This window comes from Rhea americana, unplaced genomic scaffold, assembly GCF_003343005.1.
Source record: "Rhea americana isolate MKP2758 unplaced genomic scaffold, rheAme1 scaffold_161, whole genome shotgun sequence".
NCBI lineage: Eukaryota > Metazoa > Chordata > Aves > Rheiformes > Rheidae > Rhea > Rhea americana.
The window spans coordinates 1,375,057-1,391,620 of NW_028185717.1; the positions used below are offsets into that span (position 1 = coordinate 1,375,057).

Genomic DNA, 16,564 nt, shown 5'->3' on the forward strand with positions numbered 1-16,564 from the left:
GGCTCCACGCGCGCCTGCTCCGCAGCCCCCACCGCAAGCGGGGCCGTGCTCAGCCGAGCTGAACGGTACAGGGCCACCTTGGGTGGGGAGTTTGCGCCAGCTCGCCTCGATGGGAGGCRTCACGCCGGGCTGCCCGTCGCCGCCGGGGAGGCGCTGGTAGGTGACTGCCGAGCAGGTACGACTCCGGAATTTCGCTTTGTCCGTTTCAGTCCGTTTCCATCCCGCAGTTGCTATCGATTTCTCTCTTTTTCCCCCTCCTGCCATTGCTAAGCTTTTAGGGCCTTCCGTCCCCTTTGGCTGGCATATCGCTGCCAGGGCTCCCGCCCTGCGCCGGGGCGGCTCTGCCGCGTGTGCTGAGATGCCGCGGGCACCGCTTCGTGCTGCGTCGTGCGGCGGGCCRGGCGCGTGGCCCGGCCGAGCCGTTCGTCCGCAGCCCTGCTGAGTGTCTCGTTTGCTGCCGGTGGCGCCTTCTAACTTCTCAGCAAAGGTTTAGCAGCAGAGTGCTGTAAGGAGGATTAAGACTTCATTATTTTTGTAGAATATATGGCAGTGTATTTTCTAGCGTACTGTGAATTAGTGTTATAAATAAAAGGGAACAGTAGATGTCAGAGTAAATGAATACCTTATTTTCATTCCAGTAAATTTCTTCCGAGATTTTTGTCTCTGTACTCCAAAAAAGCGTCATCTACTTATTCTAATAGAGCCCAGGGATTCTGAATTTCACTAATGATTTAAAACTAAGAGTTTTATTTAACACTTGTAATGCAGTGAGATTTTTCCAATATTTTTTAAAATGTTTGTTAAAATACTGTACATAACATAATGGTGTTCAAAAATACTAATTCAGTTTAATAGCATATACTGTTAATGTTAAAATTAATAAAAACTGGAATATGATGACAATCACTAAAACAAAAGTGTGCTCTTAAGTAATACAAATATTTAAAATCTTCATCTTGTAAAAGAAGTAACTGAATACTTCTTTGGCTTAACTTGTTATTCAGATTTAAAATCAACAAGAAGCAAACAATAAACCAAAATTCAGAAAACATTGATTAAATAAATACAGAATTCCATGGTTTTCTTCCAAATGAAGAAATAAAACTCTGTGAAGTTAGAACAGTTTTCTATTTTTTTTTCCCTTGGGATGCCTTGACAGATTGTGATAGGTGGGTGTCACTGAAGATGAACATTACCATGGGTGATGTTAGACTTTGGTCATGCATTGGGGGTTCGGAGAAGTAGAGTGGAGTCCGATCAAGCAGCTGAAAATCCTGGTGAGGGCAGTGCACAGCGCTTAAGATGCGTCCTAAGTTAAATGGAGTCCGCTGCTTCTCTCTTCTCTGGAAAGGACAATTTTGTTTGGAGCGTTAATAAACAACCCTACTTTGGATTTTCTTCATGTTTGTTATTTTTCATTTTAGGTTGTCTATCTGGTCTCCCACAAATGAAAAAAATATCCACGTCGTACGAAGAGAGAAGGAAACAAGCTACCGCCATTGTTTTGCTTGGAGTGATTGGAGCAGAATTTGGAGCTGAAATTGAACCTCCAAAACTTTTGACTCGGCCACGCAGTTCTAGTCAGATTCCCGAGGGATTTGGTTTAACTAGCGGTGGATCAAATTATTCCTTGGCAAGGCATACGTGTAAGTATCCTGCATACTGTTTTCCTTCGTGGGTTTTTTTGTTAGATCAAGAGAAGAAGTTTTGAACATACAGATAAGCAACAGCATAATAAATTACCAAGAAATTAGTGCTGATACAGCTAGCAGAGCAGAATTGAGTTTGGGACTAGATAGTGAGGTTTGCAGTGGTACAGTTGARCGGGAGGCATCTGCCTCTGGAAGAGAACCATTAAAATTTTTACTGTCATAGTCGAGCRCTTCCTACTGACATAATTTATTCTCTTTCCAGTTACACTTAAAGTGCTTGCATCTAATATTGCATTTATGTAACTATTCCCTTTTTTTTTTCCTCCTGAAAACATTCTTTGAGTTGGTAGAAAGAGGGAGAAGACCTTATCCTTAGTCTTGCCTCTTCCATTGATTAATCTTCATTTTCATCACATGAGAGCTCTTGCTCTTAATGGAGGTATTCCTCTGTATGTAAACAAGTATGTTTACGTCACCTGGCATACTTTTGGCAATGTGGATCAATAGGTTGCACAAAAGCGTATCTAGCTATGCAAAAAAAAAAAAAAAAAAAAAAAAGGGCAAGATGCCTAATGTAAAAAAGACAGACAAATATAATGAGAAAATGGTGTTCTGTGTAATAAAACTTTACATTCAGGCAACGTATTCTGAATTAGTTAAGATGTAGTTATCTTTAGTATAGATAGTAATCATGATCTTATATTCAGATGGCTGCATATTTATGCCTTAGGTTGACTATTTGATATTGACTGTTTGATTAGATGCAATCTAATAAGAACACTGTTCCTACAACTTTTTTGGACATGTTCCTGAGCAGGCTGATACTTGTTTCTTTCATGTGGAGCCTGGTGAAAGTCCCCTTTGTCACTTCTATGAAATGGCTCTGAAGCGCTCTGAAGTTGGGCTCTGAGCAGCGTTGGGTGCTCTGTATGCTGCTTGGAAGCTGTGTTGGTGATGCAGAGGTCGTCATTGTGCTCTCTGGCCTTCCAGTGGCGTATTCTACACCCTGGTCAGCTTCTGCTTGGCTTCAGTTCCAAAGGCTGTTAAGCACTGAAATTGCCTGATCTTTTCTGGAAAAGAAAGTGGATTATTTCAATCAAGAATGCCTTGTCTTTAGCGTTCCCACACTTTATACCAGTCTGATTTGAGCTAGTTGGTTGTGTAACCAGCTGTTAGAAGCAGTGTTCTTTGTTCATCTATCTGCATGTTATTTTTGTTATTTTTAGCCTTAGCAGAGTTATAAGCTCCAACTTAGAACTCTTATTAATCATAATCTTAGAAACGCTACACAACTGTCTGGCTGACTGATAGGTTGAATTTCAGTCTTTAATGTGGATGAAGCTTGACACACTAAAATATTGAAAATTTAGATCAAAGACCATAAAGTAATATTTGAAATGAAGCAAGGGCCAGAGAAAGAGCAGAGCAGCTTTGCCTATGACAGTTGGGATTGTGGAAGGCAGGTGCTTTATCGTTTGCTAGTGAGAGCCTCTTCACTGTCTTCCCGTTCAAGTAAATTGAAGTAAACGAAGCTGGAGGTGACGTGAATGGATCACTCATACGAGAATTCTTCAAATGAGAAGGCCATTGCAATGCTCAAGAAATAAAGATTAGTTGGAGAAACACATACAGGAAATGCTAGGTTATATTTTTGGTTGATGATGGCATTAGCAGTACTCTCATCTGTGTTTGTGTCAAGGGATGAAGAAGGATCTTCATCATCATATTTTATGTATGACACGTGCAATAAGAATGTTGATTAAAGTCAATGTTGCTGTCTTTCTGGTGTAATCTACCCTGATGCTGAAGTATAGCATTGCATTTTCTTAGAGGTGAGCGGTTAGTATTTTCTCAGATGTTTGGCTAAAGTAGGGGAAGCTGAATTGGAAAATTTGATCATAACARCAATGTTTGTTTCTTTGGTTTTGGGCATGTTTGTGTGCTTTAAGAAACTTAGCAAGCCTGAAAGAGGAAGTTAAAAATTTCATTAGTGGTAGGTGATTTGAGGGAGTGGAGGCTGGGGGCAGAGAGCATTAATGGGCTTAGGGTAGGGCAGCATCGATCTGTGCATGTGTGGTGGCTGTGAGAGTGCTTGTCCTTAAATTAAGAAAGAGGTAGGGCTGGTGAGTTGGGGTGGATAATAGCTTGTTTTTGTCAGAAACGGAGCTCTGCATCGTGTCAGCCAAATGTGTGTGAAGCTATCCATAGGTATGCTGACAGTAAATAAAATAATTGTACTCCACCTTTTTTCTGGCATGCTATTCTTACAGAACTCAYCTTAAGGATTTATGAAGTATTAAATGTCTTTGGATTTGTATTTGACTAGGCTCTTCGAGGTGGGGAAGATTGGGATAGTCTTTGGAAATGTCTGCAAGATGAACTTGTCTTTCGCTTGGATTAGTTAGCTTGTAAATTTGGCCATATCTGTGTAGTAATGTATCAGTACCTGTGACAGGAGCTCATTCCACCAGAGCTATAGTGTTACAAACAGCTTAATTTTGTGGCATTTCACCAYAAGCATCTACAGCATGGGTGGTTTTTTTTTGGATAGTCATGAAGTGGAAGGGTAGCAGCATAATGCCAAGGACTGCTGTTTGCTTTTGGAGGTCTAGTCTCTAATCCTGACAAAATCATGACTCCTTAGTTCACCTACAYATGGCTTGCACAATAGCAAGGTGCTTCCCAACAGGAGAGAATGGAAAGACTCACTCCAAAGGGAAAATAATCACTTACCAGAAAGTGCTGTTTTGGGGAKGGTTTTTCTGTGTATAATCTTATTTCTTAAAAGTCCATTCTGATCTTACTCCACATGTGTAATACTGCTATAGGAATTGCTTTGAAAACTGAACAGTTGGTCAGAAATTGAACTCTTGAACTACTGAATTCTTTGAATGTGCAAAAGCAACACTATTAGTATGCACTAGGACTTGCATTTTTTTTCTTTGTGTCTTATGATTTGTAGGCACTATTCTGAAATACATACAAGTTATTGCTCTGTCTTTCGATGACAGAAAATATTTCTTGGCCCTTAAAGAGATGAGCAGTTGATAAGGTGCACTCTGCTTTCTGAAAGTTGGCTGTAGGACATAAATGATGCCATGAAACAACAGAAGCTTAGATAAAGAAATTATTGGWTCTCCTCCACTTCAAGTTTTATTTCTTTTTCTTTCTCAGTGCCATAGCATGCCATAAATACTGATGGAAGCCTGGTGCTGTATGGCGATCTTCAAACTAGAAGAGTCCTGCCTACCTTTGAACTGTTCACAACATACAGCTTCACCTACTTGTAGCTAGACTAAGCTGGAGAGCTGCTATAGCAACTCCCATTGCCCACCTGTGTGGCAGCATTTCCAGAAACAGTGTTTCTGATGATTCTTTCATCCCCTTTACTGTGACTTTATTCAGAGGGGATGCCTTTTAAATATATTTATTTTATTATCATGCCCTGAAATTTCATGCTGCAAGTTATACAAATTAATGAGAAAAAYGGTACGTAGTGAAAGCCCACAATATTACCTAATTCAAATGGAGTTATCAAAGCTATTTATTTATTTATGCCATTAACTTTACAATGTATGATTTTTAGCTATATAAGTTTTATACATTGTGATTTACTGTATTAAGAAAATAATTGTGATAATGTCTTTTTGAGAAGATGAAATTCTCCAGAAATTCACACTGTGACCTTGCCTGACATCTTGCATTAATCTCTGTTGACCTTACGGATAGATCATGAGATATTTAATTATAAAATGCCACCCAAAGAATTTCTCATTACAGATGCACCACATCACACTTAAACTGCAGCTAATGCTGTGTTTATAAAGTTAATGGGCTGATAAAGCTGAGTGACCGTTCTGTCCTGAATATGAAAATACTTGATTCCATTGTTAATGCAGTATATTTTTCAAAGCATCTGCCATCAACATAGTTATTAATGATAAGCATTTTGCCCTTTAACTCAGTCAGTGTCATATGCGACGACATGTTCAAGGCATCGGGTTATTTATATTGTTTTTGCAGGCTGCGTGTACGTACTTCTTCCCAAAGTGAGTTTGGGGGGTCAGCATTGCATGCTACCCGGCAGTCGCTCCAGGTTTTTGTGGTGGTGRAGGGGTGTCGGTTTAAGTAAGCTAGCCGGAAATAAGATTGCTAACTCTCATGAAACCATTTTTCATTTTTTAATTACCATTTTCCAAATCCATAGCAGCTGACCTTCTGCCTGTCAGCCACARGCCAGGAGAGAAAGCAAGTGAAAATTCTGGACAGAAATAGAAATATATGTGTGCATAGTTATGTGGGGTCATACTGCTCCTATTAAGATGGCTTTTCCAGTACAGGGCCGTGTCGGTGAACTCTGTGTGGCTTTGAGCAGAAACCTTTACGCCATTTAGCTMTGTCTCTGGGAACACTGAGCCAAAACAATTGTATCATTAGCTTAGGATGAAGAAAATAAGATTTATTTTTTCAAATCAAATATAATCTAAATAACATTAGAGATTCAGCACGTCAGTGTTTGAAGCAGGGATTTGACAGTCAGGAAGCAGCTTTTGTGTCAGAGGTGTGCCTCTTCCCTCCTCTTCCAGGGAAATCTGTCCAACTGGGCAAAATTCTTAAAGCTGTAGAAACTAGGTTAGAAGGGGCCTCRCGAGATCATCTGCTTCATTTCCCTGCCCCAGTTTTTGCCCTCATCTTAAACTCTCCGTGGTGGGGACTCCATAATTTTCCAAAGAAATCTATTCCAGCTCTTTACTGCCCGTATTATTTGAAGGWTTTTTCCTAAGTTAGCTCCTCCAGTCTGTCTTGATTCCAAATGCAGAACTATATTAACTTAATAAGAAGCAGTTAAATTAAAACACTTTGTTGATCTGAAGTTGTGGTTCTGTACTTCCCTTATAGCTAAAACTCTTCAGAAGGAGCTTTGAAAYGAATAAGCATTTTTCAGCAGGCTTTCTGTGTCTGGAGGAGTGTTTCGCAGACCTGCGCTGATGTTCACAGCATTCACCTAGGCTGTGCAGATATTTGTTTTCTAATGAGAAATAGATACAAGAATGATCAGAGTTAATTTTGGTGCTGAATATAAAATGCCTTGCATACCCCAAGTCATAGAATCATTTTCTTTTGCTGTATGAGAATTTCAGTCCCAGCACAATTCTTTCCTGTACAAGGAGTATGCTAGAAAGCCCATACAGACACATTTTCCCATTTTCCTAGGTTTACTGATACAGCTTTCAGAAGGATTTACTGATAGACTTGAAAGTAAGGAATTTGGTGTTCCGTTTCAGGCTACGGAGAAGAGTGCTCTGCACTTAACCTTCCCTAGCTCTGCCCCAGGCTCCAGCCTGTCCTCCTCCCTGCTGACCTCATGGCCCTCAAGGGTCCATGGTGGGTGGAGGCGAGGAGAAGAGACGCTTGCACCACCATGGAGCGAGCGAGCCCCTGGCACTGGGTGCCCTGACCAACCGCACTGCAGCCACCACGGAGCCGGCTGGGAGAGCCCTGACCTGTCCCTGGTCCTGGGGGGAGGCCAGCTGCCTTCTCCGTGCTCCTCACCCATTTGCTGCCTCCTTATTGAGCAAGATCTTTTCAGCTTTCTTTTTCTTTTTCTTTTTCCTTCAATAAATCTCTAGCACATTCAATTTTCAATGGTTTTTAATACCTTCCTTTGTGCATGTTTTCTGTGGGTAACCAAAGATATGTCCCTGGTGTTAAAGCCTCATTTCCTGCCCCGTTCTCTACCTTCCTTTCCAAAATGTGAGTTATTAGAGCTTTGTAATAGCACAGTTGTTAGTCTGAGGAGGGACTGGCAATTGACTGGGTTTTCTTATTAATATGAGCAGTGCATATTTTTCTATTGATTTTATAGAGATAGCAAAATTGTTATTTTTGAAAGGATCCAAAATTACAACCTAAAATACCAGATACCAACATACTTTGGCAGATTTTTAAGCAATTAAAAGTACTGCTTTAAAGTAAGTATTAAAGGCAAATACAGTGATGATATTGTTAAATAGGCATAACTGAGCTGAACATTAAAAAAAAAAAAAAGAGAGAGATGAAATATAAAACCGATGTCTGCTGTCATCTACACTATCCCAATGACGTTTTAAATTCCATCAGGAAGTCTTAGCTATTGCATTCTCTGCTTTTCTCTTTTCTCCAGACAGTAATTAGTGGTACTAACACTTTTTTTTTTTAAATTGTCTAATATTTCTTTTTATAAGATCATCTTTTCAGTTATCTAAAACTGCCAAGAGTAAGTGTTGAACCTGACACTTGATTTTAGTTATGTTTAACAGAATGAATTTGTTTGGAAAATGTCTTCTGAAATGATTCGATCATTTGCAAGAAGAGTAGAGGAAAAGATACTATTTTAATGTTACTTTGAAAAAAATAAAATTGTGTAATAATTGCCAAGGAAGTTTTATTATTCCATATTTTAGTGCAGCAATTTAAAGTTCCTGGGGAGCAAGCATATTCAGAACKTGTATCTCTTTTTGTTCCTGTGGAGGATTTGTTTCGCTCCTGGCAGATTCATACATTGCTTAAAGACTGACTTGTTTGGCTGCTCTAAACCTTTATCTGAACTGGGCACGCGTACTATGAGGTGGAGGTTACTCTGAGGGTCTGTCTGATGGTTTTTCTTCTGAGCTCTTTTCATCAGTCACAACACAGCACCAGCTACAAGAGTGAGGAGGGCTTACCATGCCGGTGGCACTGTCCTTGCACCTTGAAGCCTCATGGCTGTGGGAAGAGCTACTGGACTGAACCCTGTGTTGGGCAAATAGGAAAGAGGTGAGGAATGCTGGAAACCAGCTAGTGAGGAGGAGGTGGAGATGAGGAGAAGGAGGGAGGAAGGAGGAGGTGAGAAGCACATGGGACAAGAACTACTCGCAGAGAAAGTGGGAGAGGACTAGCAGGTTTGATGAGGATCTTAGTGGGGTAGATGGTGTGAATGAGACCAAGTGCTAGAGGGAGCTGGGCAGAAGAATTCAGCTTTGAGGAAAGCAGGAAGATGTCTGTGGCCCAGTTTCCACAACCTGTAGTAATTACCTAAGACGCACTGCTCCTTGGATCTTAGCACTACCTTTGAAACCCATCATAGATCCTGCAGATTGSTGTGGCTGCCTGGGGCATGCAGCTTCCTATAAGTCACTCCATTGACTGCAGTGACAGAGGTCTCGCTGAAGCTCGAGTTCCGATGATGCCAATTTTAGGTATTGGTGCAATTCCTCTTAAGAATTTGGCTATGACTGACTAGGAAATTACATGCGTTGGTKTGTTCATGTATACAAAATTGCAATAAAACATATTTTTTGTTTATTCCAAGTTCTGTTAAGGAAGAAACAATATAATGAAGTTTGAATGTGCTACTTGGATTCAACTTGCTTGTAGATATGCACTGGGTCAAGTCTTTAATTCTAATACAGGACTGTTACCATGTGGAGTGCAGAATGGATTATAGTCACTGAACAAATTATTCCACATTTTATTGAGCGTGGTGCTAATAACGCCAAGGTTGCAGGTTCAATCCCCGTATGGGCCACTCGTTTGAGGGTTGGACTAGCTGATCTGCAGRGGTCCCTTCCAGCCTTACCAATTCTATGATTCTGTTATCCTCAATTTGTGATTTTTGCTCTTTTGCATTATTTACTGCCTGATAATTCAGACTTGACCACTCAGTAGTTTCTTCTAAGTCTCATCATTGCAGCCTATGAATGCCTTTTATAAACTATATATTTATTTTCATAATATTTCTAAAAGATGAAATTTATTACTACTAGAGTGTGTTTGTGYATGTTTGAGAGAGGTTCACGTTTAAATGTATACTTCTGCTGTGGTTCGGTAATCCATTTTTAAGTGTATTTATGCACAGAAGGAGTAACTAGGTACAAGATCATGTGGAGTGTGAAGTCAGATATTTCACATGCTTTGTTAAATTGAGGTTTCTAGCATTGTGGATTTTTGCAGTGTACCAAATGTGCTTCACCTGAAAGTAAAAGGCAACACAGTCTAAACCCGAGATTCTCAGGGAACACAGGATTATTTGCTGTATCAACTAACTGAAACCTTTTCTAGTGTCTTTTGAAACATAAGTTCTTCTATGTTGTGAAAATATTTTAATCGCCACTCCAGATGATGAGAAAACAGTCCTGGTGAGCAAAATGTTGCTCCCACTAATTGTATACACCTATTGTGTAACTGATACTTTGAACTAGCAACAGCAATTAATACACGAGGATCCTAACTTACACATGCAGTAAATCAGTTGAGCCCATGAATAGCARCCTTTCGGGGCAAATTAAGCAAAATGGCTGATTAACTTCATTTAAAAAAAATACCAACARCAATGTGATTAAAGCAAATAGCAGATTTTATTATTAATACATAAGAGRTTGCTCACAATGCATGTCACTTTAATGGCTTTATTTTTACATTAGGCAGAAAGATTTGCAGATTTGCRTGGATCGCATGGTTTGTGTCGTTACTTTGGTTCTCAGGATGCTCTGAAATTCAGTGCACTAGCAACCTGCCRTGTTCTTCCCCATCCCTCCAACCCTGAGCTGCTGTGATGAGATCAGTGTCTCAAGCAGAATTTTATCCCTGAAAGGAGGTGGAAGAGGAGAAATTGTGGTTTGTGGGGAGGCTGGCGGGGCAGCGCCCGGCGCGAGCGCCGGTGACGACGGCCCCTGCGTCCGCGCGCCCTTCCTCCGCGTGCTTTCTCGTTTCGAGCACGCAGGCGGAGGCTCTCCTGTGAAATACCGGGCGAAGCGTGAACCTTCCGCCAGCGAACACGCGCGTTTCCGTCTGAGGTGGAAGAAAGCCAAACAGRTGGGTTTCGCAGCAGGACGGTGCTGCTGCGGCTCGGCAGCCTCCCGCGTCCGGCTGCGGCTTGCCGCAYGCGAACGCTTCGTTAGGCCAGGCGGAGGAGACGAAAATACGTTGTGAGTGCCCTTACGACGCGTTTGAGGGAAAGGTGACCAGGATCGAAGACTGGGCAGTGCTCTCAGACTAGCCCTGTTCATGGCGGGTAGGCGTGAACAGTCACCTGCTAAGAAAATAAATTTTACGTGGTTTAGCTGTCGGTGTGAGCRCAGCATCCCTGACAACCTTGAAGACCACTACGGATGCCCCCAAAGTTTTCTAGATGGGTAAAGGTCTCAAGGAGTTTAATTTTCTGCCGTTTTCGTGAAAATTCCTCTCTGGGTASATAAAGAGACTGTGCTGATGTCTAAGAGAAAGGTAAGGAGAACCGAGACCCTAGATGTCTTTTRGCAGTCTTAATCGATGGTGTTTTTGATGAGAATCAAGTAAAGAGAATTTCTTTCTTTGTGTACAAGGAATAAGAATTCCCTTTCGCTGCCACAAGAATCCCTTCCTYTTTTCCAGTAGTTTCCCACTTCCGCACCATTCTTGAGCTCCTCGTTGTTGCCCACAGCGTTCCTGGCCCAGCGGAGCCTGTCGTAGCGTGGAGAGGACCCGAGGGCGATGTCCTGTGCGGCTAGGTGCAGCCCCAAGCACCGGGCGCTTTCCATTGCTCTTTGTAGCCCCTCTTAGGGCCAGGGTGAGGCGTGCTACAAGCTGAAGATGTAGGCTTGATGAAGAGCTTACGGCMCTTTCTGGGCAGTATAATTCCTGATTTAGGTTCTTAGGAATTGCTAAGACCTTCAGAGTTAAGACCTTGTGTTTTTACATCCTGAGAGAAATGTATGTGCAGGAAGCAGTCGTAGTTCCGGAAGGGAGTAAATTTAATTTCAGGCAAGCAGGATGTACCACAATTAATCTGAATGTGCTTGTTTCCACATGTTTGCAAGTATGTATGTTTGCACTCCTTGGAAGAAGCATTTATGTAAAGATGATAGTTCAGTGCGAGGTGCTTCTTGGTGCTGAGATTAGCAGGTTTGTCAGGGTTAATGGCTTTAGTCTGACACCACGCGACAATTACAGATAGTTTGTGCTCCATCACCTGGATTCTCCTCTCCGCATTGACTTCCAAAGGAATGTTCTTTATCAGAATATATTGAAAAGAGTAGCTGGATATTTAAGAGCAGTTTCTGTGATACCAGTTTTTGCATTTAAGTGGGAAATTCAGGAAAATATATACTCATTTTTTGTTTGATACAGGATTTTTTTTCTTTTTGTTTGTTCTTAAGAAGCTTATCATAAGAGAAACAGAATTTACTGTGCATATCTGAGGGAAGGTATAGATTCAGCTCCAGGGATGTGTGTCAAAAGGGACTGAAAACAGGGAGGCTTAACGACTGGCTATGCTAGATACTCTGTTGTGTTTTGCAGCTGTGGTTTGTGATTTCAGTACGTGTTTTCTGGCCACAGAGTATTGCAGTCCGGCGTCTTACCTGCGATCCATTCTTTCCTTCCCGATGCGGACAGCGCAGGTCCTCTCTATTGGATTCTGATTACAATTTCCATTTCGCGCAAATAGCCAACCAGTTGTGAAGCTGATGAAATGCACTGAGTGCCGGTGATGGCACAACAAGCAATAACAATTTTTAGTATAACAATCCATTATTCCACCATGTTGATCACGTGTCCTAACTGGGCTGTCCATAGTGAAGAGAAAATATTTTTTTCCAGAAAAAGAGATGAATTTTAGTTTTATTTTGCTGTTTTGTATGACTGATACCTTCTCTTAAATTATGATTAAATTTAAAGGTAGTATTTGAGTGTTACAGAGGGATTAGCAAGCAACAGGATATTTGAGGGTTGTATTACATTATTTACATGCAGTGTTACTAATTCAGAGTATGTATTTTTGATATGCCAGGTAGGAAAACCACAGAGTCTCATATGCCTTTTGCTGTTCAGAAAATAGTGCCCAAGCATGCTCAATCAATAGTTTGGGTGTTTAAAAAGAACACTCACGAACACGCAAAATACATGTGTTTTTTTTCTTTAATGAATTGTTGCTTACTATGCAAGTCAGTAAAGCAGCTTGTATTTGCTTTCACCATGAGTATGATGAAAAGAAACTCGGAAAGTGATTTAGTTCATCGTACAAATTAGTGTTATTCCTTCAATAAGATGGCAGGAGAGAATTCGGAGTTCCACAGTGTCTTAGAGAAATGTATGATATGAATAACCTCAGACATAGGAAAACACTTGGGAAATTAGAAAATTAGGGTTGATCATTTTGGGAAGGAGAAACATGGAAGATGATATGAAAAAATAATCATTATAATCTTGTTTTAGAGAGAACTAGCAGAGATTTAAATTTACAATATATTGATTTTAATACTTGATATTATAATTATTGTGACGTGAAGTTTCTCTGAACTTTTTGTGTGTTTCTCTGAAGGCTGTTTTTGTTTTTCCCTCTGGGCTGGGAGTTTTCGGAGTATTTGGGAAGAACATAGGATATGCTTGAGTGAGAAACTTCTGAAAATCATGGTCTTATTTTTGTTGCCTTTGTTCTTCRGAGAAATACTAGCTTCATGTCAAAACAATAATTAAAAACAAGATTTCTAATGTAAAGCTGCGCTCGCGCTGTGGCCGCAGCGGCAGAGGCATGCTTGCGTTAGGAGCACAACCACGCCAGAGGGCCGTCTAGGCTTCCCTGTTACTTTCCTTTCCCCCAGGCTCGTTGTGCTACTCCAGTAGCAAGCACGTCGCCTGTGGAATTCCTTGCTGCAAGTTACTTTGGGCCAAGACATAACCAGCGTTAGGCATTTATTGAGGAAGAAGAAATAGTGAAGATTGCAGCAAATATTAAGAATCTTGAAGGGTGTAATTCGTAATATAGTCCACCTTGCTGACTGGTTGGGAGTGGGAAGATGCTTTTCTAAGGCACTTCCCTATGTACCTGTCTGCAGCAGTTATTTAAGTAGTTGGTATACCAGTGGTTCACAGTGATAAGATTGGATAAGTAAACTTCTGTCTAATCCACAACAACAATTCCTACATTCACAGAATCAGAGACGGTTTGAGGTTGGAAGGGACCTCTGGAGATCACCCAGTGCAACCCTGCCCTGCTCCAGCAGAGTCACTTAGAGCACGTTGCCCAGGACCATGCTCAGGCGAGTTTGAGCATCTCTGAGGACAGAGACAGCACAACCTCCCTGGGCAACTKGTTCCAGTGCTCTGTACCCTCACTGTTAAAAAATAAAAATAAAATAATAATAAAAAAAAACTTATATTCAGACATAATTTCTGGTSTCTCAGTTTGTGCCCATTGCCTCTTGTCCTCTCACTGGGCACCACTGAGAAGAATCTGGCTCTGTCCTCTTTCCATATGCATATCTGTGACCACAAATCTTGGTGTATTGCAGTTTCAGATAAACTGTTTCAATGTTAGTTTCCAGCTGTTCTTCTTATGTGCCCTTTCCATGTAGGCAACCGCGTCACAGTGTTGTGCAGCTGGCAGTGCTTACTACTTAGAGTAAAAAATGTGGCTGAAGCCTACAGGTCCCTTGTTAATTCCTAATTTCTTTAATTTCGTGTTTTGTTAAGTATTTGCATTCATCTTAACTTCATGAAAGGTCGTAGCACAAGAGCACATAATCAACTCAAATATGTATGACTTGAGTACCATCTTGGGGCTCCTGTCTGAGATGATGGTCCATGCATGGTTAATATTTGTGTCGAGAAAAGCAGTAAAAGYCCTCGTGTCCTCTGCAGCCTGAAGATGATGACAGCTTGTCTAAGAGTAGAGCTTGAAGTGTGGCTGGGCCATTCTCACAGCAGCTAGCTGCTGCTGAAGGAAGTGGTCCATGACCACTGCTCCTGCATCTGCCCTGGCACTGACCAGACACCACAGTAAGCAGGTTCAGAGACAGAAGTCTTAGAAAACTAATTGTGTGTCGTACGGCTCTTTTCCTGTTGCTGTAGTTAGCTGACTAACATGAGGTACATTACTGTCAGGGCTCCCGTTTCAAGCTGTGGCTTGCATGGGCTGCGTTCAAGGTGTGCCACGACAGCCACAAAGGAGGAGCAGTTTGGAGCCTACATCCTGCCTCGAGAGAGCTTTGATGGCCTCCTCAAAGCCTGCTCGTGTGCACGTACACATAACACCTTGCTCCAGTAATCCACTGTTATGCAGGTTTTGTTTTCCCCAAAGACAAGCGTGCTTGAGTTARTTAGGGGGTTGCCCCGCCAAGAGCCCGGTGATGATGGCATGAGGTGCAGCAGACCCTGACCCGGGTGCGTTACCGCACACGAGGGGACGGATGCCTTCAGGGCTGGCAGGGCTGGGGAGCGTGGGGCAACAGAAACCAGCTGTGCTGCCCTGAGAGTTTAGACAGGCCACGGGGCTTGCCCATGGCTGAGAGCAAGTTAGGTGTCATGTGGGTACCAGTACGTTTCTGTATGAGACCCGGGGGTTACAGAGGTGCTCGTGCTGGTCGTGGCATCGGCTTTCCTTGTTTCATTGAGACTGTGCCAGTGTCTTCCACTGCCCTTCTTTACGTGGGGCAAAAGTTATCCAGACTGCCTTAAAAAATTATTTATAATTATGCTTAACAGGAAAGATTTCAAAGAGGGACACCTTATTTAGTGAGCACTGCGACAAGACAGCTGCTTCCTACAGAATGGTGATCATTCTTACAGAAATCGTTTTGAAGAATTTACATTTTTATATATATATATATATATGTATATGTATATAGTTAAGTAAGTACATAATTAACAGAATGAAAATGTGAAGTATACACAGTTACGAACTAAGTTCTGTTGATTTTTGTCCGCCCTGCTAGATTATAAACAAATCTGAGATTAAAGGAACGGCGGTTTACTGTTTCTATAGCACTGTAAGGTAATTTCAGAGTTAGAGCAAGAATGCACTTAAACCACCATAGTAGGGTTCTCTCCATAAATTGAAACAAGTCTGATCTAAAACTCATTTACTCTCTTGGAGCAAAATTGATCTTGCTTTCACATTTGATTCCTCCACTGCAGGCTTTGAGAGGAAGAAAAATGGCATTGCTAGGTCAGTTTAACTAGGCCACAGTCAGACAGGAGAGAGGAGGAAACCTGCTGTTATAAACGCTTCTTTTTCTTTTCTCTCTCTCTTCCTAAGGATTTATGTAAAATCTTACATACTTTTCATATAACTTGGAGGCAGTGCTCATCTGGCCTGGCTTACAAAAATCTTGCTGTCCATTCRGTTAATGTAAAAAGCAATATATAATTCTGTTTCAAAGAAATGCTATGAATTTACTGCATCTAAAATGGGTTGTTCTGACCTGTTAAACCTCTCTTTAATCTTTAGGATTTACATAGATAATTAATATGATACAAATGTTTCCCTTGAGATTAAATAATATTTCTGATGTTTTTAAATACTCAAAGTGAGCGAGGAAACTTCCTTTCAGATCAGATAAACAAATTATCCCCCCAAAATTTTGTRTGCTAAATAAAAAATCAACTGTCTAATAAAGTCATAAATATGCTGAAAAAAGRAAATATTAATTTGCAGTATCCTCAGAGGTTATTATAAATTTCAAGACAAATTTTGTTCCTTWCTCACTGCCTGGTGGCTGGAAGCACTGGTGCAGAACATAAAGGTAGAATTGGTCTAATAAGGTGCTARTGGTATGTTTTTCATAATACTCTTCACCCTTCTCAATTTACCAATCTTCTAATGTTTCAGAAGGATTTACCTTTTGCAAGTAAATAAGAAAAAGGACCTAGAGGAGTTCATAGATAMTCTTTTAAACGTACATTGTTGCTAATTCCAAGTTCTGCTCTTTTTTCAGATAATAAAATGAACTATCTCAATTACCAGTTTAATTAAACCATCAAAATAAGCAGAGATTACTTCTCCCTGGTTCTGCAGTTATTTTTCACAGTTGTATTGACGATCGAGTCCGAATGCTAGGAGGGGCTGCGCTCCGAAGAGCGAAGGCGGCGGTGTCGGGGCTGCGGCGGGCCGCGGCGCGGCTGACCGTCGCCGCTCG

The 16,564-nt window shown here is 41.3% G+C and overlaps 1 protein-coding gene across 3 annotated transcripts in view; it reads left to right on the forward strand.

Annotated features, from left to right (window-relative positions):
* WDR7 (WD repeat domain 7) overlaps positions 1-16,564 on the forward strand; it is a 151,316-nt gene that overhangs the window by 74,208 nt on the left and 60,544 nt on the right. For all 3 annotated transcript variants that reach the window (XR_014895260.1, XM_085300171.1, XM_085300172.1), the window contains one exon: positions 1,425-1,646. Coding sequence is in view for 2 of the 3 variants with exons in the window: in XM_085300171.1 (XP_085156297.1) it covers positions 1,425-1,646 (222 nt within the window). In the remaining variant the exon portion in view is untranslated. The remainder of the gene's footprint in view (positions 1-1,424; positions 1,647-16,564) is intronic.